Genomic DNA, 24,915 nt, shown 5'->3' with positions numbered 1-24,915 from the left:
TTTTTATTAATTAAAAAAATTAACAAAACATTTAGATATCATTCCATTCTACATATACAATCAGTAATTCTTAATATCATCACATAGTTGCATATTCATCATTTCTTAGTACATTTGCATCGATTTAGAAAAAGAAATAAAATGATAATAGAGAAAAAAAAAGACTATACATACCATACCCCTTACCCCTCACTTTCATTTACCACTATTTCAAACTGAATTTATTTTAACATTTGTTCCCCCTATTATTTATTTTTATTCCATATGTTCTACTCTTCTGTTGATATAGTAGCTAAAAGGAGCATCAGACATAAGGTTTTCACATTCACAGAGTCTCACTGTGAAAGCTATATCATTGTTCAATCATCATCAAGAAACATGGCTACTGGAACACAGCAATACATTTTCAGGCAATTCCCTCCAGCCTCTCCACTACATCTTGAACAACAAGGTGATATCTACTTAATGCGTAAGAATAACCTCCAGGATAACCTCTCGACTCTGTTTGGAATCTCTCGGCCATTGACACTTTGTCTCTTTTACTCTTCCCCCTTTTGGTCGAGAAGTTTCACTCAATCCCTTGATGTTAATTCTCAGCTCATTCTAGGGTGAATTGTACATTTTAAATAGGTGAACTGTATGGTATGTAAATTACACCTCATAAAGCTGTCATTAAAACTCTGTGATGAAAAATAAAATGGATAAGATAGGAAAGAGTCAAGTAAAGATAAAGCCTTTACTTGAAAGTGCAAAGAAATATGCATTGTAATAGTTAGAATCTTGCCAATTAAAAAAATATTACTCAAAATTGTAGCATATTATTTTACAAGAGGGCTCATGAAAAAACTCTGTTGGGTAGTTTCAAAGTGATACTGCCAAGATTATTAGGTAAAAAAAAAATTGGGATAGTTTACAATGCTACCACCTAAGGAATTACATATTTGACTTTCTCCTTTAATCTATGCCTCTACAAAAAACATCTAAAACTCAATTTATATTGATATCAGGAACAACAGCATTCAGTGTATTGACATAGTTCTACAGTCAACAACTCTGAATCAATGATATTAAAGTCAACCAGAATTGAAATTAAGTCTAGGAATGGCTGAGTGAAGTTACAAGTCTCATTTGAATAGTGGACTATTGGTGTTCTTTTTAAAAATCACTATTTATTAGCAATGTTCAACAGAAGCATCTTTATCTGTTCTGAGGCCTGTTGGATAACCTTGGGACAGGAAATCATCAAGAGATCCAGAGTAAGAACTCAAAGCTCTTTCCTCACATTCCCATCAGCAAAGACAAACGGCCTTCCGATGACACAGCAGTGACCACTCACACACAGGACTGAGTGTGGTTTGGATTATGAAATGGCACTGTACATTAACTGAAAGTCACCTCTTTTATTCTTTAGCTTGGGCTTAACTGGTGAATGGATTCTTTCATCCCCACCCAAGGTAAGACTGTCTGTCCCCCTCATTCCACCATAGAGAAGCAGCCTGCAGTATCTGAGGCATCTGCACTCTCACCCGCTGAGTCTTGTGACCCACCCCATACAAGCACATCTCTTTAGAGCTCTGGGGTCTTTTGCTTACACTGGGTGGAAGGAGGAACAAAAGGTCGCCACATCTGATGCAATTTTGCAAGCCAAAGAAGAACACAGGCAAACTGCAGACATCAGGAGGAAGGTGGGTAGATTAGTACAGGCTAAGTCTATGGCTTCGGAAATGAATTTTAACAATATGCTGCTTTCCAATATTTAGAGAATATTATTTCATTACCTCTACATCCCCACATAGCATTGTATAAATGTATACTTATAATCATATAGATGCATCTTTTTCAACTGTCTTTATTCTCTTTTTGGCTTGGCTCCCTCCTCCCTTACATTAATCCCTTAAACATACGGTCTGTGTAACAACCTTATATATATTCTTCCATGTGTTTTTTTTCTGTGTGTGTGTGTGTGTGTGTGTATATATATACATATATATATATATACACACACACACACACATATATATATATAATTATATATATGCTTGTACATAAATTCCTGTTAACATAGAGGGTTTTTTGGGGGGTAGGACATTTTAAAGAATGGGACGGATCACAGGATATGACACACACTGTTGTACCTTGCATTTCTCATTTAACAAAACCTTAAAAGATCCTTCCAAGTCTTCTGGTGTAATTCAAATGCATACTTTTATCAGCTGTATAATATTCCATGACAGATGTGTATAATAATGCAACTGGTCTTTTACCCTAATGATGGGTATTCATTTTGTCATGGTCAGGTTCATGCATCAACTTGGCCAAGTGGTGGTACCTGTTTGTCTGTTTGGGCAAGTGCTGGCCTGTCTGTTGCAATGACAATTCATAGAATTAAATCATGAGCACGTCAGCTGCATCCACAGCTGATTCCATTTGTAATCAGCCAAGGGGAGTGTCTTCTGCAATGAGTTATGCTCAATCTAATCACTGGAAACCTTTTAAGGAGGATTCAGAAGAGACAGGCTCTCTTCCTGCTTCGGCTGGCGAGCCTCTCCTGTGGAGTTCGTCCAGACCCTTCATCAGAATCATCGGCTTCACAGCCTGTCCTGCAGATTTTGGACTCTGCGTTCCCACGGTCACGTGAGACACTTTTATAAATTTTATATTTGCAAGTGTTCCCTGTTGATTCTGTTTCTCTAATGAACCCTAACTAATACACATTGTTTTCCAGGATTTTCTGCCACTACAAAAATACTGCAATTAATAACCTTATAACAAATGTTCTTTTGAACAGTGCTTTAATTTCTATGGAATTGATTCCTAACAATAGGATCACTGAGGTTATGAGCCCTTTTAGTCTTAGTAAATGTTCCCCATTTCTGCCAACAAGTTATGCTTTTTGAATTTTCTTTTAGTTAAATGGGTATAAAGTGATATCTCATTATTACTTTTATTTTTTTAATTTGTATTTCCCTGACTACTAATAAATTTAAGCATCTTTTCATTCACATACACATATATACATTAATTTATTGGGGGGATTAGATTTGCTTTTCTATGAGCTAACTCATTTTTGAGTTATACTGAGCTCAATGTAATAATCATTTTTATTACAAAAAAAAGGAATGTCTTGGTATGCCCTCTTTCATTTTTACAGTAAATATTGTTGGTGGTAAATATTTTATTCCATTGAAATTTCTGAACAACAAACCTGTCAACTCTGCACCCTCTTCCCCCCCAGGTCTTGGCCCCTTCCCCTTCTGCAGCCCTCAATTGTGCTCACTCATCTAAGTCTTCTTTTTCTGCTTTACTTTACTAAACTCTCTGTGCACTCTGCCTGGAAAAAAAAAAAAAGAAAGAACTAAATTACTATCAGTGCCAAATTCTGTAATAACATCAATTTTGTACTCAACAAATATTTCCTGAGGTGACCAGGCATAGGGCATGAAGGAGGATGAGGCAGGTCTCAATAAACGGCACCTCTGAGTACAGCTGAGAATAATAAACAGTAGGTATCTCAACACAGATTAGAGACAGCACACATCCGTTGTGAGTCTTGGCACCCTGATGCAGGGTAACTTGACAGTGACTGACTTAAACTCAATGAGGACAGGGTTGAGACTGGGCCTCCTATAAACTGCATTTCATCCAGGGCAAGGGGCCAACAGCTGGGCAGTTTGTCCTTTAACGCCAGTCATTAGGTTGTGCCTCACCTTCTCCATCTCTTCTCACTTTCTAATCCAGGAAAAGTGCCCTTGCAGGCTCCTGTTAATAAGGAAAAAAGCCCAGAATGGACTAGGCCTAGGGCTTGGCCCCTATACTGTGGTAACAAACAATGCTAAAATCTCAGTGGCTTATAAGTACAAGTGTTTACTTCTCATTCATGCCTCCTGTCCATCCCTGATCAGCTAGGTTCTGTTCTGCCTTATCTTCCCTCCAGGAACCAAGCTATTAGAGCTGCTTCTTTCCAGAATACTGCTGTTCTCAGGGAAGAGGAGAAAAGACTGAACCAGGAGCTGGCTCTGACAGTTGCCACTCAGAACTGAACATTTATCACTTCCTCCCTTACTGCATTGGCCAAAGCCAGTCACATTCCATTACCAAGTTCAACATGGTCGGGGTGCATAATCCTCCCACAGGGATGGGAAGCAAATAATTTTGAACAATAATATATGCTATCACAGTGACTTCACCTGCTGACTGCAGGGGAACTGAGACCAACTGGACTAGAAGTGATCAGAGATTCAGATGGTGATGAAGCACTGGTCTTTATTTTTTTTCTTATTAAGAAGTATTAAATTAATAAATTAAAATTCTTACCCTTTGGAGTAATTATGTAGATTGATGGAAAAGGAATTGAGATGTTAATAACAACCAAAGTAGACTTCACAGCAAAGAAAATTACCAGGGACAAAGAGGGATGTTATATAACCATAAAAGGGTCAATTCACCATGAAGACAAAACAATCCAAAATGTGTGTACACCTAACAACAGGAGAAGGATAACCACATAGATGGATGGAACAGAAGAGAGAGTCCATAAATAGATCCACACACAAATATGTCAAATTGATTTTTTTAACTTTTTAAAATTGTATAATATAACATATATACAAAGCAAAGAAAGAAAAAAGCAATAGTTTTCAAAGTGCTCTTCAACAAGTAGTTACAGAACAGATCCCAGAGTTTGTCATGGGTTACCATACTATCAGCTCAGATTTTTCCTTCTAGCTGTTCCAGAACATTGGAGGGTAGAAGAAATAAATATTTTTTTATCATCATAATTGACTTTTTTTTTCTTTTCTTGTGAAAAATAACATATATACAAAAAAGCAATAAACTTTTAAAAGCACAGCACAACAACTGGTTGTAGAACAAATTTCAGAGTTTGGTATGGGTTACAATTCCACAGTTTTAGGTTTTTACTTATAGCTGCTCTAAGGTACTGGAGACTAAAGGAAATATCAATATGATTCAGCAGTCATACTCATTTGTTAAACCCTACCTTCTCTGTATAACTCCACCATCACCTTTGATCTTTCTATCCCACTCTTGAGGGGTATTTGGGCTACGGCCATTCTAACTTTTTCAGGTTGGAAGCTGCTGTCAATAATATGGGGTAGGGAGATGGAACTAGCTGATGTTCTAGAGTGGCTGGGCCCTCTAGGTTTCAGGACTTATCTGGTCCAGGGACCCATCTGGAGGTTGCAGGTTTCTGGAACATAGCCCTAGTGCATGGAACCTTTGTAGAAGCTTATATATTGCCCCAGGTGTTCTTTAGGATTGGCCGGAATGGTTTTGCTTGGGGTTTGGCAAGTTACGATAGGTAGCAATGTCTAACTGATGCTTGCATAAGAGTGACCTCCAGAGTGGCCTCTCGACTCTATTTGAACTCTCTTTGCCACTGATACTTTATTAGTTACACTTCTTTTCCCCCTTTTGGTCAGGATGGAATTATTGATCCCACGGTGCCAGGGCTGGACTCATCCCTGGGAGTCATCTCCCATGCTGCCAGGGAGACTTTCACCCCTGGAGTTCCCCAAACCATGGTGGCTGGCGCCCCTCCCCTCACAGGCTGCTTCCCAGAGGGGAAAGGAAAGAGACTTTACCAGCAGCAGGGGCTGAGCGCAACCAAGATCCAATTGTGGAATCAATTAACAAATTTTGACTACTAAAAATAGGCCCCCAGCTCAGCTGAACCTGGAGTAAAAGCAGAGGTTGCTGGGTTTTGCCCTGGCGCAGAGGAGGCAGGGCTGACGGAAAAAGGAAAATAAAAAACGAAACAACAGAGGTTTTTTTGGACTTGAAAAGGTCTGGGCCCTGAAGGAAAGGAGGGGGCACATAGGACCTGGAGACACACAGAGCAACGTACCAACTTAAGCTCTTGATTGGCAAACCTGAGGAACGGGGGTTCTGCTTTGAAAAGGATTTTTCTTTTTCTTTTTTTTGGCTGTATTTCTATGGCTTGACTACTCTTTAGATACACCTGCAGGACTCCTCAGGCTCCAACTGCCCCAGGCATGGGCAGAATTAAACCTGTTTGTTTTTCTGGAGCCTGTGCCTTCCCCAGAAGAGGGGTGGGGCCCAGCTCAGATGGAATCCCTCCCTCAAGGAATTCAGACCCCACGGTCTGGAAAAGTGAAGCATTAAAGCCAGCCTACACTTCCCGATTTCAAAATACTACACTTTGTTCTTCTTTTTCAAGACTGTTTTTGCTATTCTGGGACCCTTGCGTTTCCATATGAATTTTAGGATCAGATTGCTAAATTCTACAAATAATGTCTGCTGGGATTCTGACAGGGATTATGTAAAATCTATAGATCTAAAAAATAATTAAAAGTAAATAAATCTATAGATCTGCCTGGGAATTACTGGTTCTTGCTATTGAGTCTTTTGATTCATGAATGTGGGATGTCTTTTGCACAATCTCAAGCACTGTTCCCATGCTATAAGCTTCCCAAGGTCTGTCTTTTTTGTTTTCCCCACTCTAAACAAGGTCTAATCTACTTAGGTACTGACTAAATAAAGGAACAAACATATAACAAGGTTAATTTTTTTTATGATTTATATTCTGTAATATATTCAAATATACTTAAAACGTAGATATTATCTTTTTTCTTTTTTATGCCGCTAATACAAATAAGTGCTTTAAGTGTGCTTTTTACAATATGCCATGCTTCTGTCCAGAAAGAAGCAAGTCAGATATGCACACATGAACCTGGGGAATATTTCAAGCAGGAGGTACAGCTTCCTTGTTCTTTGAAAGTAGAAAAGTGGGTAAAACAGGGGAGCTGCTCCAAGGATAGGAAATGGCTTATTGCTAGGCTCGGAGATGAACATGGATGACAGATAATAGTAATCTCATAGGACAGGGGTTAAACTTAAGGAGGCAGAAGTTGCCTTAGGTTAGGGCAGTGAATTGTAATAGGGGTGGTGGTACAGGGTGACAAGAGAAGCAAGGTACACAACTTCCCAGGGTGATGGTATGTGTAATTTAAAAACACACATTCAACATTATAACTTCATACTTGGAAATGAAAAAAAAAGCTAAAGTCAATAGGACTCTAAAAGCAATACTTACACAATCTTTAGGCTGGTGACAATAAAAGAAGATATTTTTACAGGCAGGGGATGGGGCAGATTTAACAGAAGAGAGCAGAGATATTGGATGGAGTTAAATGCTGCTCCATAGGAGGTGTGTGAGCGAGGGTGGGCAGGTGAGAGCAGCAAAGGAATGTGAGCCAATACCAGAACAGCAGGATTCTTATGGACTTGGACAATAGATCAAAACAAACTAGATGAAATTCAACAAAGAATTTATCTTTGGGCTCATGTGTTTATAAGTGTTTGCTGAACTAATTTTTAGCCATCACTCCCACATTTGGGTTTATCAGACCTTTTCACATTCATTTACCCCATATTCAAACAGAGTTTCTTCTCTTTCCATCATTGCAGTACAAGAGCCTGTTGGGACCAGCCACATCTTGACAACTCAGACAAGAATATTCAACTGTCACACTGACTGCATCTATTGTAAAAATGCAGCCAACCAACAGCACAGGAGTGGCTGCCAAAAAGCCAATGTGTGTTAATAGAGGGAGGATTTCAGAGCAAAGGAAATAAGAGACCCACTGAACTGCCAGACTGGCAGAGCACATGGTTTGTTACAAACAATGTTTAAAAGGAACACTCATTGTAGAAGGTACTAGAGGAGTGTGATCAGGGCGATGAAGAGGCTAAAAGTCATGTTCATGGGAACAGGAGACAAAAACATGTTTAGAAAAGGTATATGAGAGAGCAGTTACCATCTTCAAGAATTGAAAGGTTGTCCTCTGAAAGAGGGATTGCATTTTTTTTGTTACTCCTCAAAGAAGTAAATCAAGTCAGATTTCAACCAAATATAAATATTTCTATCATTGGAATTGTTCAGATGGAACGGAGAGATTGTAGGTATAGGTCTCAGTCTCTGGGTTTATTTTGGCAGCGGTCTGGGCAGAGCCTGGCTAGATCAGCGTTTTAAACGCATGGGATGGGGATAATGCAGTGGTCAAGGGCATGGACTGTGTTCAGTGTAAAGACACACCTGGGTTCCAATCTCTGCTTTGCCACTTAGTAGCTATGTGTCTTGGGCAAATTGCCTAACTTCCTGGGCTTGGTTTCCTTTTCTATTGAAAGGAGGGTTTAGGCAGACCAGAGAGAGTATGTTCCATTAGGATTTTCACTTTGTCCTCCTGAGGAAATGCCTATAATGGAATAATGTCTTTGGCAATGGCCTATCATTTCCCTGCTCTGATGGTGTGGTTTTGGTGGGGTTACCCCTGGTAGGGCTTACCCCATCACTGACTGCCCCCAATTCTGACCCCAGCTGCTGCAGGGAAGGACATGTGACCTAGGCATGGCAATCTGGGCACAGCTCAAGAATGGGCACATGCCTCTCTCTCAAGCCAACTCGGCGGTGAACTCACTGCCCTCTCTACGTGAGACATGACTCCAGGGTGCAAATTTCTTAGTAATGTGGGACAGAAATTCTGGAAGGCAGGACCTATCAAGGGATTGAAAAAGTTTCTTGACCAAAATGGGGAAGAGACAAATGAGACAAAATAAAGCTTCAGTGTGAGAGATTTCAAACAGAGTAGGAGTTATCCTAGAGGTTATTCTCATGATTTATAGATATCCCTTTTTTAGTTGGTGTATTGGAGTGGGTGGAGGGAAGTACTGAAACTGTTAAGTTGTGTTCTAGGCTTGATTCTTGAAGAAACTGTAAACATATAACGTTTACATGGACTGTGTAATTGTGAAAACCTTGTCTGATGTCCTTTTATCAGGCTAAGAGACAGTGAGTAAAAAAAAAAAAAATGTGGATTAAAAAATAAATAAAGAATAGGGGGGACAAAGAGTAAAACAAATTGGGTAGATCGAAATACTAATGGTCAATGAGAGGGAGGTTAAAATGTATGGTACATATGAGTTTTTTTCTTTTTATTTCTTTTTCTGGAGTGATGCAAATGTTCTAAAAAATGATCATGGTGATGAATACACAATACACGATGTACTGTGAGCCACTGTGTACACCATGTAAGGAATGTATATGTGTGAAGATTTCTCAAAATATTAAAAAAAAAAATGGGCACATGACACAAGCTAGACAACAGAGAGTCATTTTCAGTCAGGACTTTCTCTGGAGCTACTACAGAAAAAGCTTGCTTTCTGTGGAGGTATCTGGAAGGATGTAACCTGGAGTTGCAAGGGGCCCTTGTCATCATGGGGAATGAGCCTGTCAGAGAGAAAGACGATACAGAGTTGAACAGGCCAATGATATAAAGGCTACTGTCATTTTAGTTCTGAATCAATCATGCTTGCATCCGAACAATCCCCTGGACTTTTGTTATTTGAGCAATAAATTCTCCTTTGTGTTTAAAGGCTGTTGGGGTGGGTTCTGTCATTTGCAATGGAAAGAATCTGCAATACAACTATGAATGTTAGGTGATATGGTGAACTAGACATAAAAACAGTATTTGATGCTATTAAAGACATGTAAGACTAGGAATTATTAAGGAAAAATACTGCTGGTGGATTACACTTTACATTTAACATTTTGCCATTCAATTTCGAACTGGGGGTAAGAGATGATGCTGTAGTTCACCAAAAATGGCCAAGGAATATAAATTCCCTTTATGTCAGTCACAGAAAAGTGAAATAACTCCTTACTAATCTCCTTGTTTGGTAAGTTTTCTCATATATCTCACAAAGGGTGGTCACGGAAAGATTAGAATTTCAACTTTGTGCCCTGTCAGTTTCTCTAGGGCCTATGAGACAATTAATCTCTTAGATTGTCATACAAGGCACATCATGTGCTGCCTCTTTATCACATCCAGCCAATCAGCTGAAGTCCTCCTTAGCAACCCGTTCCTCCAAACTACATACTTCGCTCCGGTACCTGCATGTAAAAAAAAAAAGAAACAAAAAAAACCCCCAAAATTGCATATGCGCTGCTTCTGTACTTAGGCCTGTGTATGTACCCACCCCACGAAACTATTTCCTTTAGATGCTCCTCCTCTGAAGCAGGCGTGTCCCCAAGCAGTCACTTCTGGATTCTCTCTTTCCTTTGTCCAGGGGACAGAGGTCGAGGCCTGCTAACCCTACCTTGGTCCTTTTTCTCTGGATTAAGAATGTTAAAGCACATGTCATGCCTTGTCAATCCAGGGAGGAGAAGTACAATGAATATTTCAAATGAAATACTTAGAAGAAAGAAGGACAATGTTGAAAATCCATGTTGGTCAAGCAAACAGTAGAAAGTGAAAAATCCTATCACAAAAACTCCAAAACCTGGTTAAATCCATTTGCCCTACTAGAATGTATTTAGTAACAACCATTTCAAATATCAAAGGGAATGGGGTGGGAGGTGGGCTGTGGGAATGCCTCAACTTGGGTGTGTTCAAAGTGGGAATATATCAGCATTTGTTCAAAAATGATTCATCTGTTTGAGACTCTGATAGTGTGACACTTCTTTTTACATTAGTTTAAGGGGAGTTTTGATACAATTTGATAACATAAGCCTCAGGCATTTCAGGGAATAATCTGAAAATTTAAGTTTATATGCAGGTCTCATTTTTACTAAGGGGATCACAGTTGTAATTCTCATTTCCAGTGATGCCTTTTTCTAAATTGTTGCTTAACAACTTCCCTTGGGTTTACAGACAGCTCACAAGCTGCAAGCTGCTGGGCCCAGGCATTTACACCAACTCATACGACAAATGGGCTTATAGGGAAATAAACTGGGCTCGGAGCAAGAATTTAGGAATCTACTTTGTTTAGCCTTATTCAGATCCCAACACACATCTTAAACTTTTACAATCCAAGAAACCACATTGGGCCCTTTGCTACATCAAATGTGCAAACAACTTTACCACTCTCCTAGGAGATTTTAACTCTGCCTTTTCAACAACTCTATGGGGAGGTGTGGGGATCACGCAGAAATCCAGGATACATTCAAGTCAGCAGGGCTGTCAGTGTTTCCTGGCCCACATCTGAGTTTCAGGTCCTCAGAAGTTAGAGGGCTGCCTGACAAACTTGACCAGAGAGGAGGAGCAGGTGTACCAGAGCATTTTCAATGATGAGACTCTGGTTTTCCGTACCAAGGCCTCACTCTGCATCTGGGCTCCTAACCTGGGGTCTCCAGAGGCTGCTAGGAGTCCTCAGATGGCTTAGGGGGGGGGTGTGGAGGTTCAGACTCTCATTGGACAAAAGTTTGTGAGCATTTTTTTCATAGAGGATGGCTATTCGCTTTCTTCACAATTCTCAAAAGGGTCTGTAACTCATTTGATCAGGTGATTATTTTCTCCCTACCTTTGTGAAGTAGGTATGATATTTCTTTCACTAATGAATAGTGATATCTAAATATAAGTGACAAGGACAATGGCAAAACCAAATCAAGTAGAATAAAGAAATGGCCTATTAAGGGTTTTGCTATTTTTATATGGAAGGTAAGGAGGATGTGACATTATTCGACAATCATAGCTGTCTGTGCACCTAAAGTATTTATCTCCAACCCTCTGGCCTGATGCAGCAAACCAGAGTGATTATCACAGGGCTGTCAGCACAGGAGATGGATGACCTTGAAAGGTCCCTTCAACTTCTTGACTGGAGTTCTTTAACCATAAAAAGAGACTAGATGATATGACTAGAGATCTTTTGGGCTCCTGAAAAGCTTAAGACAATTCTAAATCTTTCCCTTGAAGGGTTGTTGCCATCCTCTATCTGTCAATGGAGATTCGAGAGGTTTTTTTCTTCTTGAATTACTCAAATGTTTTTATCTAATATTAAAATATTTGAAGGCTGTCTCAAAAGGGCACCGAAAGTCTCCTTGTCCACTCAAAAACAGTCAAAGTAGGAGATGGCAGAAAACAGTGCCCCAGATTATACCCAGAAGGATAGAGAAAACGTCATCGCCAAGCACTCCTTTCTCAAATGGACACAGATAGACAACATCATCATGCACAAAAAGTCGTTTCTACCCTGACGTGGGCTCAGTGCTGTTCAGGATGCTTGTGCTCCCCCTGGTCAACTTTTTCATTCAAAGTGTTTATTAAATATATTCCTTCCAGAGCAAATAGAATCAAGACAAAGGACGGACAGACTGCGGCAACTTTGGCCATACTCCTTTTATGGGCATACACAGGTTGTGTAGTAGAGGTTTTACTGATAAAATAACACAAGTTGTCATTTATTGAATGCTACAGTACATAACAGACTGCATTTTAAGATTCATTTCATTCATTAATCCATTCAACCACAAATGTTTTTAACATCTCTACAATTGCCAGGCAGTAAGTGCTAAGGATAAAATGGTGATTTTAAAAAATGCAGTCCTGCTCCACAGAGTTTATAGTCTAGTGGTAATTAATTTATTTCAAATCACACAAATAGATGTAAATTCCAACTCAGTTAAGTGCTACAAATAGGACATATGTGGCACTATGAGGTTATAGAGTAGAAGAAAGTGTTCTACTCAAGGGAAGAGAGGGAGGGCTTCCCTGTTTGAATGGAGATGGAAGGGAGATTAAGATGTGAGCAAGGGTGCATCAGGGAGAGTATACCTGCATTGGAGACCACTTTGACTGCAATGAGGAGATAACGGGAAGGGACTGGGGGTGGCTGCAGGGAGAGGACAGGCAAGTGTAAGGGTAGAAACTCACCAGGCTGGCAGCTTAGACAAGAAGGGTGGTAGCAGTAGGGACGAAAGCAGCAGCAGATGGAATAAGAGATGTTCAGGAAGTAAAATTAGCAGAGCTCAGTGATGGATTAGAAACAGGAAAGAGAGGAAAAAGAAGGAGCCCAAAACACTCAATCCTAGATTGCTAACTTGGGTGGCCCAGATTTATTGGGAAAGGTCATGGGGTTCATTGTTGGGCATGAGAAACTGGGGGTGGCTTTCTGCCATTTTCTTTTCCTGGTATCCCTCTTGACCAGGAAGTGACATTTTCAGTCAATCAGACTCCTTTCCTGACTCCAGCATTTACCAGCCATGCGACCCTCTGAAAAGTTACCCACACTTTAAGTCTTGGATTCCTCACCTAAAACATGGGGCTGATGCTAGTACCTAACACTGTTAGGCTATTATGAGGACTGCATGGAAGACTGCATTTGGAGTACTGAAGATACACAGCACCTGGCACCCAGAAGCACAGTAAATGTTAGTAGGAGTAGTTACTATCCAGAATCTTCCTCATGCTGTTGTCATTGTTGCTCCCCAGAGATTAAGGCATTGCCAACAGCATGCTAGTAACTGGCTGTGCTGGTTTGAAAAGGTTTATGTACCCTAGAAAAGCCATGTTTTAATCCTAATCAACCTTGTGGGAGCAACGGTTTCTTCTAATCCCTATTCAGTACTATATGTTTGAAACTTTATTTAGATCATCTCTCAGAGATGTGACTCAATCAAGAGTGGTTGCTAAACTGGATTAGGTGGAGATGTGTCTCCACCCATTCTGGGTGGGTCTTGGTTAGTTTACTGGAATCCTATAAAAGAGGAAACATTTTGGAGAATGGGGGAGAATCTGAGAAAGCAGAGAATGTCACAGCACCATGAAACAGAGAGTCCACCAGTCAGCAACTTTTGGAGATGAAGAAGGAACACGTCTCTCGGGGAGCTTCATGAAACAGGAAGCCAGGAGAGAAAGCTAGTAGATGGCACCATGTTCGCCATGTGCCTTTCCAGATAAGAGAGAAACCCTGACCATGTTCGCCATGTGCATTCTCACTTGAGAGAGAAACCCTGAACTTCATCGGCCTTCTTGAACCAAGGTATCTTTCCCTGGATGCCTTTGATTGGACATTTCTATAGACTTGCTTTAATTGGGACATTTTCTTGGCCTTAGAACTGTAAACTAGCAACTTATTAAATTCCCCTTTTTCAAAGCCACTCTGTTTCTGGTATATTGCATTCCAGCAGCTAGCAAACTAGAACAGACTCATTCAATTTCTTTAAAACTTCTAAGTCTAACGAGGAGTAAGTTTTTGTTGAGTTAATGTTGGTAACATTTATCTAGAAAACTGTCTGCTTAAGTTTTCCAATGTACTGCAAAATATCATCATAGCATTTTTCCATTTTTGCTCCTAATATATATATATATTTTTATCCCTCTTTCCTCCCTCTCCTTCTCTTATCAATCTCACCAGAAGTATAAATTTCTTATCTGGGCCAAAGTGAATCTAGAAATTTTTTTCTAAAAAGTCAACAAATTCTTGAAGATACTCCCAAGAATATATATTTACAAAATCAAACCTGCAAAAGACCCTTTTATAAACATACCTCTTTCCTTCTTTGTCTTAAAGGTTCACATACTATTTAGTAGCAAGTATATCTGGCAGATGACAACGGAAAACCTTCTTCCCTTTCACAGATATGGGAAAAGAGATGAGTTGACATGTTAGTGAATATGAACAAACAATTATCTCTAACAGAGAAGATGGGGCTATATAGTATAAACTTTAGAAACCATTATCCAACTCATTCATGTTTACAGAGTGGTTAGATGACCTGCTTATGCCCATTCAGAGATGGGTTAGGGCTCTACACTGCGAATACTGGTTGCTGGGGCAAGGTGGGTGGGGGTGGGAGGGCTGGGAAGGAGCACTATTCTGCACTTGGAGACTCATGGGATTTCCCAGCATGCTTGTGCTCAGAGTATTCTGATTAGCCAGAAGAGCGTGATGATGCAGCTGGAAAGGGAGAATAAGAGCAAACAGAAGGGTTTCCAACAACTACCCCCAAAATAAATATAAGTAATGGTTCGGACAACTTTTTTTTTTCAAGCACTAAAATGTTGGGGAGGAAAGTCCAATACTGCAGATTTGCTTTAATGAGAGGATAGTTTTTATGCTCCTGAGGTTAGGCAAGCCTGGATCAATAACTGGGTCATCAGGAGGGCTGAGAGCCTGCAGGAAGTACTTTAGCCACAAGGACTTACATATACCTTTTATGTGCCTGGGGCACTACTTGATGCATAAGCAAAGAAATGGATGAGGTCCCTGTGCTTAAGGTTCTCACTGCATCAATGAAGGATTTAATTTTGGTCAGGTACCAGAAAGCAATCAGTAGCCATGCCAGGGCCTCCAGGAAAGGGAATATCATGGGCCACCGTGGTCAGGCAGGGACGGTGAGGCTGGGCACTGTCGTGTGGCCAATATCAAAGTCATAATGCCACCAAGAGCACCCACTCTTTACTGATGATCTACTAGATGCCAGGCAACATAGTGGGCACTCATTTTTCCTCAACAACTTAATGGAGGAAGGTGTTATTATCTCTATTCTACCCACAAGGGCATGAACTCAGAGAGGTTTGAGTAAAGTTTATATATGTCATTCACGGCTTAGCTGGGGACTCAAACCCAGGTCTGACACAAGAACCTAAGCTTCATCATTTCTCCTTACAGTGCCTTTCATACAGTAACGAAATGAAAGGTCTTTCAACTAGAATTTTAAAACACTTTTTAGACATAATTATAATATATTCCAAAGAGAAAGGCAGTAAATCATATCCATTTTCCCACCTACACCTTCTTCAGTGCTCAATTTGAGCATCACTTCTTCTAGGACTTCTTGCCTGACCCACAACTGGCTCAGGGGTCCTCCCTCATAGCTCCTGAAATAAGAACCAGAATCCTTTATGTGTAATTTCAAAAGCCAAAAAACTCTGAAAATTGAAAGTTTTTTTTCACAAGTTCACAGCAAACTCATTTGGTAGCAAAAGATGACCTGAACTGAAGTGAAACTATTTGCAGTCTTAACTTATCCCAATCAGGGTGAATATTCCTATATTGATGTTGAAATAATGATGTGTTTGATTAAGGGATGCTGCACAGGTCCCGCTGCAGTTATTATAAAATATTCAGTATAAGCATATTACCTTTCTAAAATCCAGACAGTGCTGATCTGTAAGGCTTTCAGGTAAGGCACTCTGGACCGATAACCTATGCATAAATGTCACTGTACTTCTTGGTAAATTCAGCACCTTACAGAGTACCTTGCATATAGTAGGTACACAAATATTTCCTGAGTGAGGAAACAAGGTTTGAGAAACTTGGTTAAGAAGGGAAAGTGCCCAGTGGTTGGGGAGTGAACATTATCCTCATCACACAGGCCAGGCCTCTAAACACCCAGTGCCACTTCCTTCTCTGACTCTGATGATCCTATAAATAGCTGATTGAAGGCAAGCAATAGCTGCTGCCTCTCTAGGAATAAAAATAGTCCAGTGGTCTTACACCATGCGCCCCCACACACTTTTAGCCTAGTAATGCCAAACATGGCAGGCATATTCATACCTCAGACTACTCTGACAAGTTCACGGGACCCTTTGAACATGGGAGCAGAGGACCTGGTTCAGGTTCATCTCTGCTACACTTACTAACCTTTCTGGCCCGGGTTTTCTCGCCTGTAAAACAGCAACCACAGTCGGCCCTAAGGCTCTCACTGATGGGCTCTAACAACTCTTGGGCCCCGGCAGCAACACCTTAGAGTTGGATGCAAACGTTAGGAGTTTCTTCACTCCTGTCTACTGTCCTTGCAGTCCTGAGTTCGCCGTGCTCACTCCGCCTCCTTTGTCCAGTCTACAATACATCCTCTCTCTCATCCAGAAGCAGCAGAGTTAATGCAAACAGACAACATTTTGTAATACCCAGGGCACCCAAGGGGGGAGGGGAGGGAGGAGTCTTTCTGTCCTCGATCCCAAGTAGTGGCCCAAGAACTCTGTATAAAGCAGCCGCAGCAGCCTTTCAGTCCCCTTACTTGTAAAGAGGACAGAGTCGGGGCTGGGGTGATCACACGATTTTAACGAGAATGTCGCTTCACCGCAAGCTCTGGGATCACGAGAGAGGGTCGCAGGCTCGGGAAAGGGGACTGAATGACACGAGACAATTCTGGGCGTTCCCTCCAGGCGGTCCCTCCTTACCTGGTAACACAGGATGGTTTGCTGCACCAGCCGCGCGTACCCGTCCAAACGGACCCCGGAATTGCTCCTGCTCCTCATTTCCCCGATGCTCCGGCGGTGGCGGGGCCCGACCTGCTGTGCAGAGGTGGGACGCCGGGGCTGCGCCGCCGAGCCGGCCTAGTGTCCACACACGCACGGGACTGGGCGGGAGGACGTAGAGACTTTTTTTTTTTTAAATGATAGAAGCAAAGGGCGATTGGAAAGCGAGCTAACCAGTCTCGCAGAACAGGGAGGGCGCGGGGGCGGGGAAGGGGGCTGGCGCTATGGCGGCCCCGCCTCGGCCAGGCCCCGCTGGCCCCGGGCGGTCGCGGGTCTTGAGCGGCCTCGCGGGAAAGGCGGGGGATGGGTTCCGGGCTTGGGGTGAAGAGGCCCCAGCCAAGCCTCTTTGGTCTTGGGGTGGTCTTGAGGCGGTCCTGGGGCGGGCCGTCAGCCCTCCCGGAGTTCGGGAGGGGGCCCGCCGGCCGCGGGCGCTCAACCCCAGGTCTTACTCCCCGCCCCGCCGCGCCGCGCAACAGTCCAAGTGGCGGCCTGAGGGGAAAAGTAAAGAGGGCGGCCCGCGAGAGCGGCGGGAAACCCGGCTCCGGGCGGGGCACGCGGCACCTCCGCGAGCCCCCGTCCCGCACGGCCGGCCGGCTACCTGACCGGCCACCACGCACGAGGCTGCAGAGACAGGTCGGTCCGCGGTGGCCACCTGGGCGCGCCGGCTCCGCCTTTAGGCCTGCCCCCGCCGCGGTGCGGAACCCGCGGAGTCTCGGCCTGTGGGGGAAGGAAAAAGGGGAGGCCCGCGCTGCAGCGCAGAACCCCGCTCCGGGCAGGTCATGAGGCCGCTTCTCTGAGCGGTCCTCAGGAGACCCGGGCAGGGCTTCCGGGCCCGCTGGAGAGGGAAGAAGCCGACCTCCTGGCCGAGGCCGACCGGGAGCCCATCCGCGGGCCGGGATTGGAGCCCCGCGCCTGAGCCCGTTCCCGCCGCGGAGGAGAACATAAAGTAGTGGGGCGCAGTACGGAAGGAAAACGGGGCGGCCCTGCCAGGGTCCCCGAGCTCCCCCTCTGGCCACCTGGGTGCCCCTACCCAGGCCGGACTCGCAGCAGTTCATCTCTTACTGGTGTACATTTGAATGAATTGGTTTTCCTAAAACTTGGCATTCATTACAGTTAAAAGTCCCTGGCCCAGTGTTCATTGCCCACGAAAATCTGTTTCCCAGACGAATTCCACTGGACCGCTGGGCTAATGTAATCGTTATTTCCGCAAGCCCCTTGCTAGTCTCCACGCATTTACTGTATGTTCATGCCAGTCAGCCCTTCCTTTTCCTTTACTGAGCTGAAGCTTATTTTTCCTGCTACCCTCTCCTATAGGCTTCCCCAATGTCGGAATTCCCAAAACACTATCTTTAGTAACAGTTTTGGACTCAGAGACAGAACAAATGGATTTAAACTCCGGTTCTGTCATTTACAAGTGATGCAACTTTTGGTGCGGTGTTTTAGTTCTTTGAACTTCAAGTTCTCATCTGTAAAATGGGGATAATAATAGCACCTGCCTCACAGGGTGACTGTGAAGACCAAGAGGATGAATATAGAGCACTCGGCCTCATGCTTGGCTCATGGAAAAATACTTAATAAATCATAGCTGCTTCTATCATTTAGCAATAATATATTGCCACGTATTATTTGTTTTCATATGTGGATGAGACATGTTTATCTAACTGGATTGTTCAAGTTCCTTATTGGAAGAGGTGTTGATCTATGATGCCTGCTTCAGTGTTGAGCAGGTACTTGGAGCTCAATTATTGTTGGTTAAGTGAATGAAGGAAGATCAGCCCGGCTCATCTGGGTCCCCCTAATCTTTGGTCCTTAACCAACCTCACGTTAGATATTCCAGAATGTGAATCTGTGACTTTATACCATCACTCCCCTAAAGCACTAAGACCCTCCTCAGCTCACATGTTTCTTAATTTTTTACTATTGGATTTTGAATTATGCAGCAGTCCATGTGACATGCCTCCATGCAAAATTTACTACCATCTAGGGGTAAATAACATTAGATGCTATCACCATTAATTCTTTTAGAATCTGAATATATACTCTTACTAGAATTCCCATGTATTCTCCTGCATTTAAAAGCTGTGATCAATGCTTTTTTTTTTTTTTTTAACTTAAAAATAAATTGCTTTAGTTCAGATTGAGTGCTTCTTTGGGACTCAATTTTGTAGCCATGGAGAAATAACTGATGACCTGTGCTCATTCCTGGCATTTCCATCCAGCATAGACACATTTTCAGTTTCTTGATCTCATTCTTTTGAAACTCTGCTACACAGACCCACACACCATCTGGTATATAGCCAGTCTACAGTCTTAGGCTTTTGTCTGTGCTTTAATACATATTAGCACATAAACTTTTTTCAATAAACTTGAAATTCTGGGATAAAATAAAATGCAAATGAAGAAGGATGGCTACTCCTTTTTGTTTTTAAGTTTCCAAGCTAATTTTAGTGAATCATTTTGGACTAGAAAGCTGTGCTAAATAAGAATCAGTGTCATATCCTAGTATCCTTATGTCCCTGAGATACAAAACCTCCATATCTTGGTCCCCATATCCATGAAGCCTTTCTCTGGTTGTTACTCAATGGAAACCTGTCTCCAAGTCATTTCTCAAATATTTGTCAAGAATCAGGTATAGTATCTCATGAGGTATGTTATTATTTGTATCTGAAAGCCGATTCATGATCTTCGTAAAGATGAAAACTGAGAATTGGACCCTGGGGTGACTTATTTGACCCCCACCAGAGGGTCTGCCCATCATCCTGCCATGGGTGCTTCTGCTGAGAGGGTTGCCAGTGAGTCACATGTCAGGGCCCACGGTGAAAATCAACAAATGTTTCTCTTGGAGGGCTCAGGTCTTTGACACTAAAGAAAAGCTTTCCATCTTTTGACCCAGAGGACAGGGTCAATTCTGAATTAATGTGCTGAAAATAACCAACTTGCCAAATTTAGTTATTTCTGTAACAACTTAATTGTAGTTTAATGGATATCATTTAGTCTTGTATGACATTTTAAGGAATATTGAATTTGTCTCTGCTCCAGCTTCCTGCAGCTACTCTGAAAGTGAGAGGTAAAGAGAGGAAACACTGGGGAACATAAAAACGTGTATTCATGAAAATATCATGAGATATCTCTCTCTATATGTGTGCGTGTATGAAAAATGTATTCTTCAAAGTGAGGAATACATTTATTAAATATATTTAAAAGAATATATTCTTGAGGAGTGTATTCAAGTGAGGCTGTCCCAACTTCTTGATGCTGTATGTTGAGACTGAGGAGAAAATAATGTAGTGATAAGAATACTTAGTATTTAAGAATATGTCCTTATGCCCAGTCTCTCCTTTTTTTTTTTTTTTTTTTCCTGTCCTTCAGGGACAGAAGTGGGGCGGAGAGGCAGAACAGACAGAACAGTTCTTTAAATGCTGTTGTGGAGAACAAAATGATGCCAAACAAGTCCATTTGGCAAAGTGACCTGCAAGTTCCTAAGTGAACATGGTGGGAACAACCAGGATCCCAGTTGAAGCTATTCCGCCATTTTTGAAGGGAACAATCATTTTGCTGCTTATTGAAGTTAACAGAGTTTCTTTGTGGGATTAAGGATTGCAGTGTGCTTGGGGCACAAACTTCTCCAGTATTCTGAAGCAATACTACTTCCAGTACTGGTCACTGCTCTGGCACTCCTTGCCTCCTAATGTTGGCACCACCTTTAACTCCTTACAGTAGAGCCTCAGAATGGGGGACCAACTTTAAACTCAAAGAACGATGCCTCTCAGGAACATTCTCTCTGTCCTGCCCCTTACCTTCCTGAAGTAAAAAGCAGAGCTGCTGACAAGAGAGTTTGATTTAAGGATTGTAGCCCAGACACAATAGGAAAAAACTGGGGGGAATCTAAAGGACACCAGACATTGTATGTCCTTTTATGTGCACTTTAGTTCCACAGTCTGCCTCAGGAAATTGGTTTCTGAGGTCTCACAAGCCCCACCCCCACCCAAACCGAGTGTGTCTCCCCACCTTCTTTGAAGCAGCTGAGGAGTCTGGGAGACTGTACAAATACCTTTTGTGGGAGTAAAGTGATGTCCCCCATTTGTGGCTCCCACACACTAACCAAATCCTGTCCTTACCATCTGTTTGATGCTGAGAAAAACAGACAAGAGGGATTCGAATCTGGGGCTTGTGCCGCGAATGACAACAGGTGTTAAAGGAATAATCTTGAAGGAATAATGGGAAAACGGAGAAGACACCTCAGAAACCCATCTCATCGGGCAGGACAATCCTTGTCCTATTTTCACAGTCACGATGTGAAGGGCACATCTTTACCACTTTGTCCACATCATGCCGTCAGGGAAAGAGACTGCAGACATTTCACCCTTGTGAGAGTTTTTAAACTTAAAAGACTTGTTGCAAATTTATTTGGTTGATTTTAACATTTTTCTTGATTTTAACATATAAATATAAGACAATTAAATAAATCTGAGAAGAAATATTGAAAAGGCAAATCAGCATTCACAGAAATGTATTATACTAATTGCTATGATTAGTTTGAGATACAACAGTCACTTGAAATATATGCAAGGGAGCCTTAGTGTGAGACCTAACTAAAGGTTTTGAAATGTTCCTAATAAGGACATACTTTGAGGCAGTGCTCAAGAGGCTGTAGGTGGGAAGCGAGATAAACCCTATATAACTAGGAGCAATCAGGGTTTAATACATATAGAAACAATAGCATTGCAGGATAGTTCACCATCTACTCCCCCATGCCACTGTACACTCTTCAAGACTTGACAGATTTCACAAAATAATTATAGTCCTGGCTGGGCCAGAGTGTACCAGTCGTAACAATCAACAGAGTACCATGTAGTTGCCTTACTTTTAAAGAACAGCAATACCAATTTTTCCTTATATACATCTCTTTTTCAAAAAAAAAAAGTAATCCTACTCTACTCCCTTCTACTGAAAGGCTCTGGGGATTTGAGAAGTGGCAGTGTATGTATCTCCTCCACATTTACAATTTTCCCGACATATGGTCAAGATTACAGTTCCATCCCCTCTGCGGCCAAGGTGTTAAGCTAAACATCATGCTGCTGATTCCAGGATCCGGTGGTTAGGGATAAGGGCAGGGGCTGGCTATCGGTATTAGGCACTGTGTATGGTCATACAGGTCGCATCCTGCACAAATATGCATGGCCAAGGGGATGAGTGGGGCGAAAATCTGGCCCCCACTCTGTGTGCCAAGCTGTGAGCCCAGGGGGCTATGTCCACCAGTGGGGCACCTTTTCCTAACCCGAACAAAGGCACTGTTTGAGCTAATTGTGGCACTGTCTGCTTCGATTTTTCAGTCTGGCTGACGTCGTTATGTCTTGATTTCAGTGAAATTTCTACATTTCACATCCCATGTAACCTCCAGAAGGAATTTTAGAATTCACTGAACCAGCAAGGATTTTCTGAGTTATCACATTAAACAAAACAAGACGATCACTATTCTACAAAGGAATAAATTTACACAGTAGAAAATAAATATTAAAAATGTAGAAGTAAGATTTTTGACATTTAGGTCACTAGAATTTAGTTTACAGATAACAAAGGCATGCACAATTAAACGCACCAGCAGGTTGAAGTCGACAGTTGTTTCATATGTTATCAAAGATAACCCAGCCTCTTTAAAATGTGCCTGGAAATTACCTACTTTTCAAATGTATTTTTATTTTTTTACATGAGTCTTATTCTTAGTATGTTGTGTAAAACCAATCTTCTTTTACAATAAAGGATAAGGAATCAAATCACAAATGTCTGAAAACCATATTATAATGTCTCGGCTTCCTCTTCCAATAGTACCCACTGCCCTTAGTGAGCTAACGCTCCTCCAGAGGTTGCTTAGTATAAGATAGGCTGGTTTTCATACATCTCACATTGTGTAACAGGTAAAACTGGACAATTTTCACACTGTCAAGCATCACACTTTGTTTCTAGAAAAAGGAATCACATTTGCTCAATAAAGTGTAAGCTTCCCCGTTTTGAAGTCCTTCTGAGAGCGATACGGCTTTTACCATTGCAGGAATCTTCTTTCTCATTAAACACGGGCTGTTTTCCAGAGAAATCATGAAGGCACACGTCTCCATTCTGAGCACTGAAAGAAACACCGTTCCTCTCCGTAGAAGCATTCCCTGTATAAGGAAAACCAAACTCGATGTCATCAAGTAGCCACAGAAAGCACAAAAAAATAAACCCGAACATCACTTTATTCCTGAATATGCACACATAACACATGCCTGTGTGGTTTTTTCATTGTTTTCTTTTCAACATTTTTTATTGTGAAATATATATACAAAAAAGCAATAAATTTCAAAGAACACTGTAACAAGTAATTATAGAACAGATTTCATAGTTCGGTATGGGCTACAGTTCCACAATTTCAGGTTTTTCCTCTTGCTGCTGTAAGACATATCAATATGTTGATTCAGCAGTCATACTCATTTGTTAAATCCTTCTCCTCCCTCTCATTTGATCCTTCTCCCAATCTTTAGGTATATTTGGGTTATGTCCATTCTAAATTTTTCCATGTTGAGAAGGGGTGTCGACAATATGGGATAGGGGGATGGAAACTGGTGGATGTTCTTAGAGAGACTGGCACCTCACCTACAGGTTTCAATGCCTGTGTGCTTCTTTTAAAAATATTTATTATACAGTGTCATATTTTATCTACTTTTCATTCCTTCCCTGAGGCCACTCCCAAGTGAGAAAATAAAAATTGGACGTTGATACAGAAATCAATTCTCTATGGCAGTTTTTTTTTTCTTTTAAATGAAATGAACAAGATATGAAGGAAGGCAAAGTAGTTTATTTTAAAAGGCCCACTTCTTAACTCTAGTCAGGTCCTAGATTGACATCAAGTAGTAGTATATGTGTAATGTAAACTAATATAATATTTTGGTGTCCCCGAAAGGTTTAGGTTAACAGAAATTCCTATACATACACTTGCAAGCTTCTTGGTTCCCTAAGATTCCTATACAATGAAACCTTGTACCAGAGGAAGATAAACAACAATAGTCATAAGAAGAAATCGTCTCTCTCACAGACTAAACTATCACCTCACCTCTACCCCTGACTAAATCAGGATATGACTAATTTCTAAGAGGAAACCACCAATTCCAACCCAATAGCCCAGGCCAGGCCAGAGAGCAGCTGGGTACTCTACAGCAACTGTTGTTTGTACCTGGGCTTTCCCCACCCAAGCAGGTTCTGAATATAGGGGAACCTAGCTACTGAGGTGCTCTAGCTTACTTGCTGCCATCCCTCTTACTATTATGCCATCAGGAAACGATATAGAAAGCTGAATAAGCTGCCCATTTGTTAGCTCATAATATAACTACAATAGGGTGTGCAAGCGTAGTTCAGTGGTATAATTTTCACCTGCCACGCGTGAGACCCGGGTTTGATTCCCAGCCCATGCACTTCCACAAAAAATAATTTTCCAACAAATTGTGCTGCAATGATGGGATAGTCACATGGAAAAAGAATGAAATGTGACCCCCACCATACAGCATACAAAAATATATGCATATACATATATATATAATTATAATAGTAATAATAATAATAACAGAATTATCTCATTTATAACACTTTGGGATGGACACTATTATCATCCCCAGTTTACAGATGATGAAACTGAGGTTTCAGAAGTGCCGTGCCCAAGGTTATCCAGCTTACTAGTGCTAGAGTCGATGTGTGATGTTTCTTCCAAATCGTGAGCTTGTGGCCCCAAATACTGAATGAGATGGCTGCTGATACCCAAGCCAGTAAGGCAGATCTTAACCAAGATATTTAATATTTGTACACAATAGGTGATAGATATGGTTAATACAGCTCCATCTCTCACACAGATCAAATAGGGCCTGTG

At 41.6% G+C, this 24,915-nt stretch overlaps 2 protein-coding genes and 1 long non-coding RNA gene across 10 annotated transcripts in view; 1 reads left to right on the top strand and 2 right to left on the bottom strand.

The window, feature by feature from the left end:
• The window catches only part of PHKA2 (phosphorylase kinase regulatory subunit alpha 2), an 80,456-nt gene extending 63,296 nt beyond the window's left edge, over positions 1-17,160 (bottom strand). For 4 of the 5 annotated variants that reach the window (XR_013169328.1, XM_077145074.1, XM_077145075.1 and 1 more), the window contains exon 1: positions 16,944-17,160. Coding sequence is in view for 3 of the 5 variants with exons in the window: in XM_077145074.1 (XP_077001189.1) it covers positions 16,944-17,021 (78 nt within the window). In the remaining 2 variants the exon portion in view is untranslated. Of the gene's footprint in view, positions 1-14,305; positions 14,438-16,943 lie in introns of those variants that run through there. The other variant, XM_077145077.1, reaches the window with a different exon arrangement.
• The window catches only part of LOC143670346 (uncharacterized), a 56,536-nt gene continuing 33,245 nt past the window's right edge, over positions 1,625-24,915 (top strand). Inside the window, exons 1-2 of the long non-coding RNA XR_013169329.1 lie at positions 1,625-1,685; positions 2,498-2,634. This is a non-coding gene — a long non-coding RNA (uncharacterized LOC143670346). The remainder of the gene's footprint in view (positions 1,686-2,497; positions 2,635-24,915) is intronic.
• ADGRG2 (adhesion G protein-coupled receptor G2) overlaps positions 21,393-24,915 on the bottom strand; it is a 133,798-nt gene continuing 130,275 nt past the window's right edge. For all 4 annotated transcript variants that reach the window (XM_077145080.1, XM_077145079.1, XM_077145082.1 and 1 more), the window contains one exon: positions 21,393-23,179. In XM_077145080.1, coding sequence (XP_077001195.1) covers positions 22,995-23,179 — 185 coding nt within the window. In that variant the 3' untranslated portion in view covers positions 21,393-22,994. The remainder of the gene's footprint in view (positions 23,180-24,915) is intronic.

The sequence above is a fragment of the Tamandua tetradactyla genome, chromosome X, assembly GCF_023851605.1.
Source record: "Tamandua tetradactyla isolate mTamTet1 chromosome X, mTamTet1.pri, whole genome shotgun sequence".
Classification (NCBI taxonomy): domain Eukaryota; kingdom Metazoa; phylum Chordata; class Mammalia; order Pilosa; family Myrmecophagidae; genus Tamandua; species Tamandua tetradactyla.
This window is presented reverse-complemented; position numbering and strand designations above follow the sequence as displayed.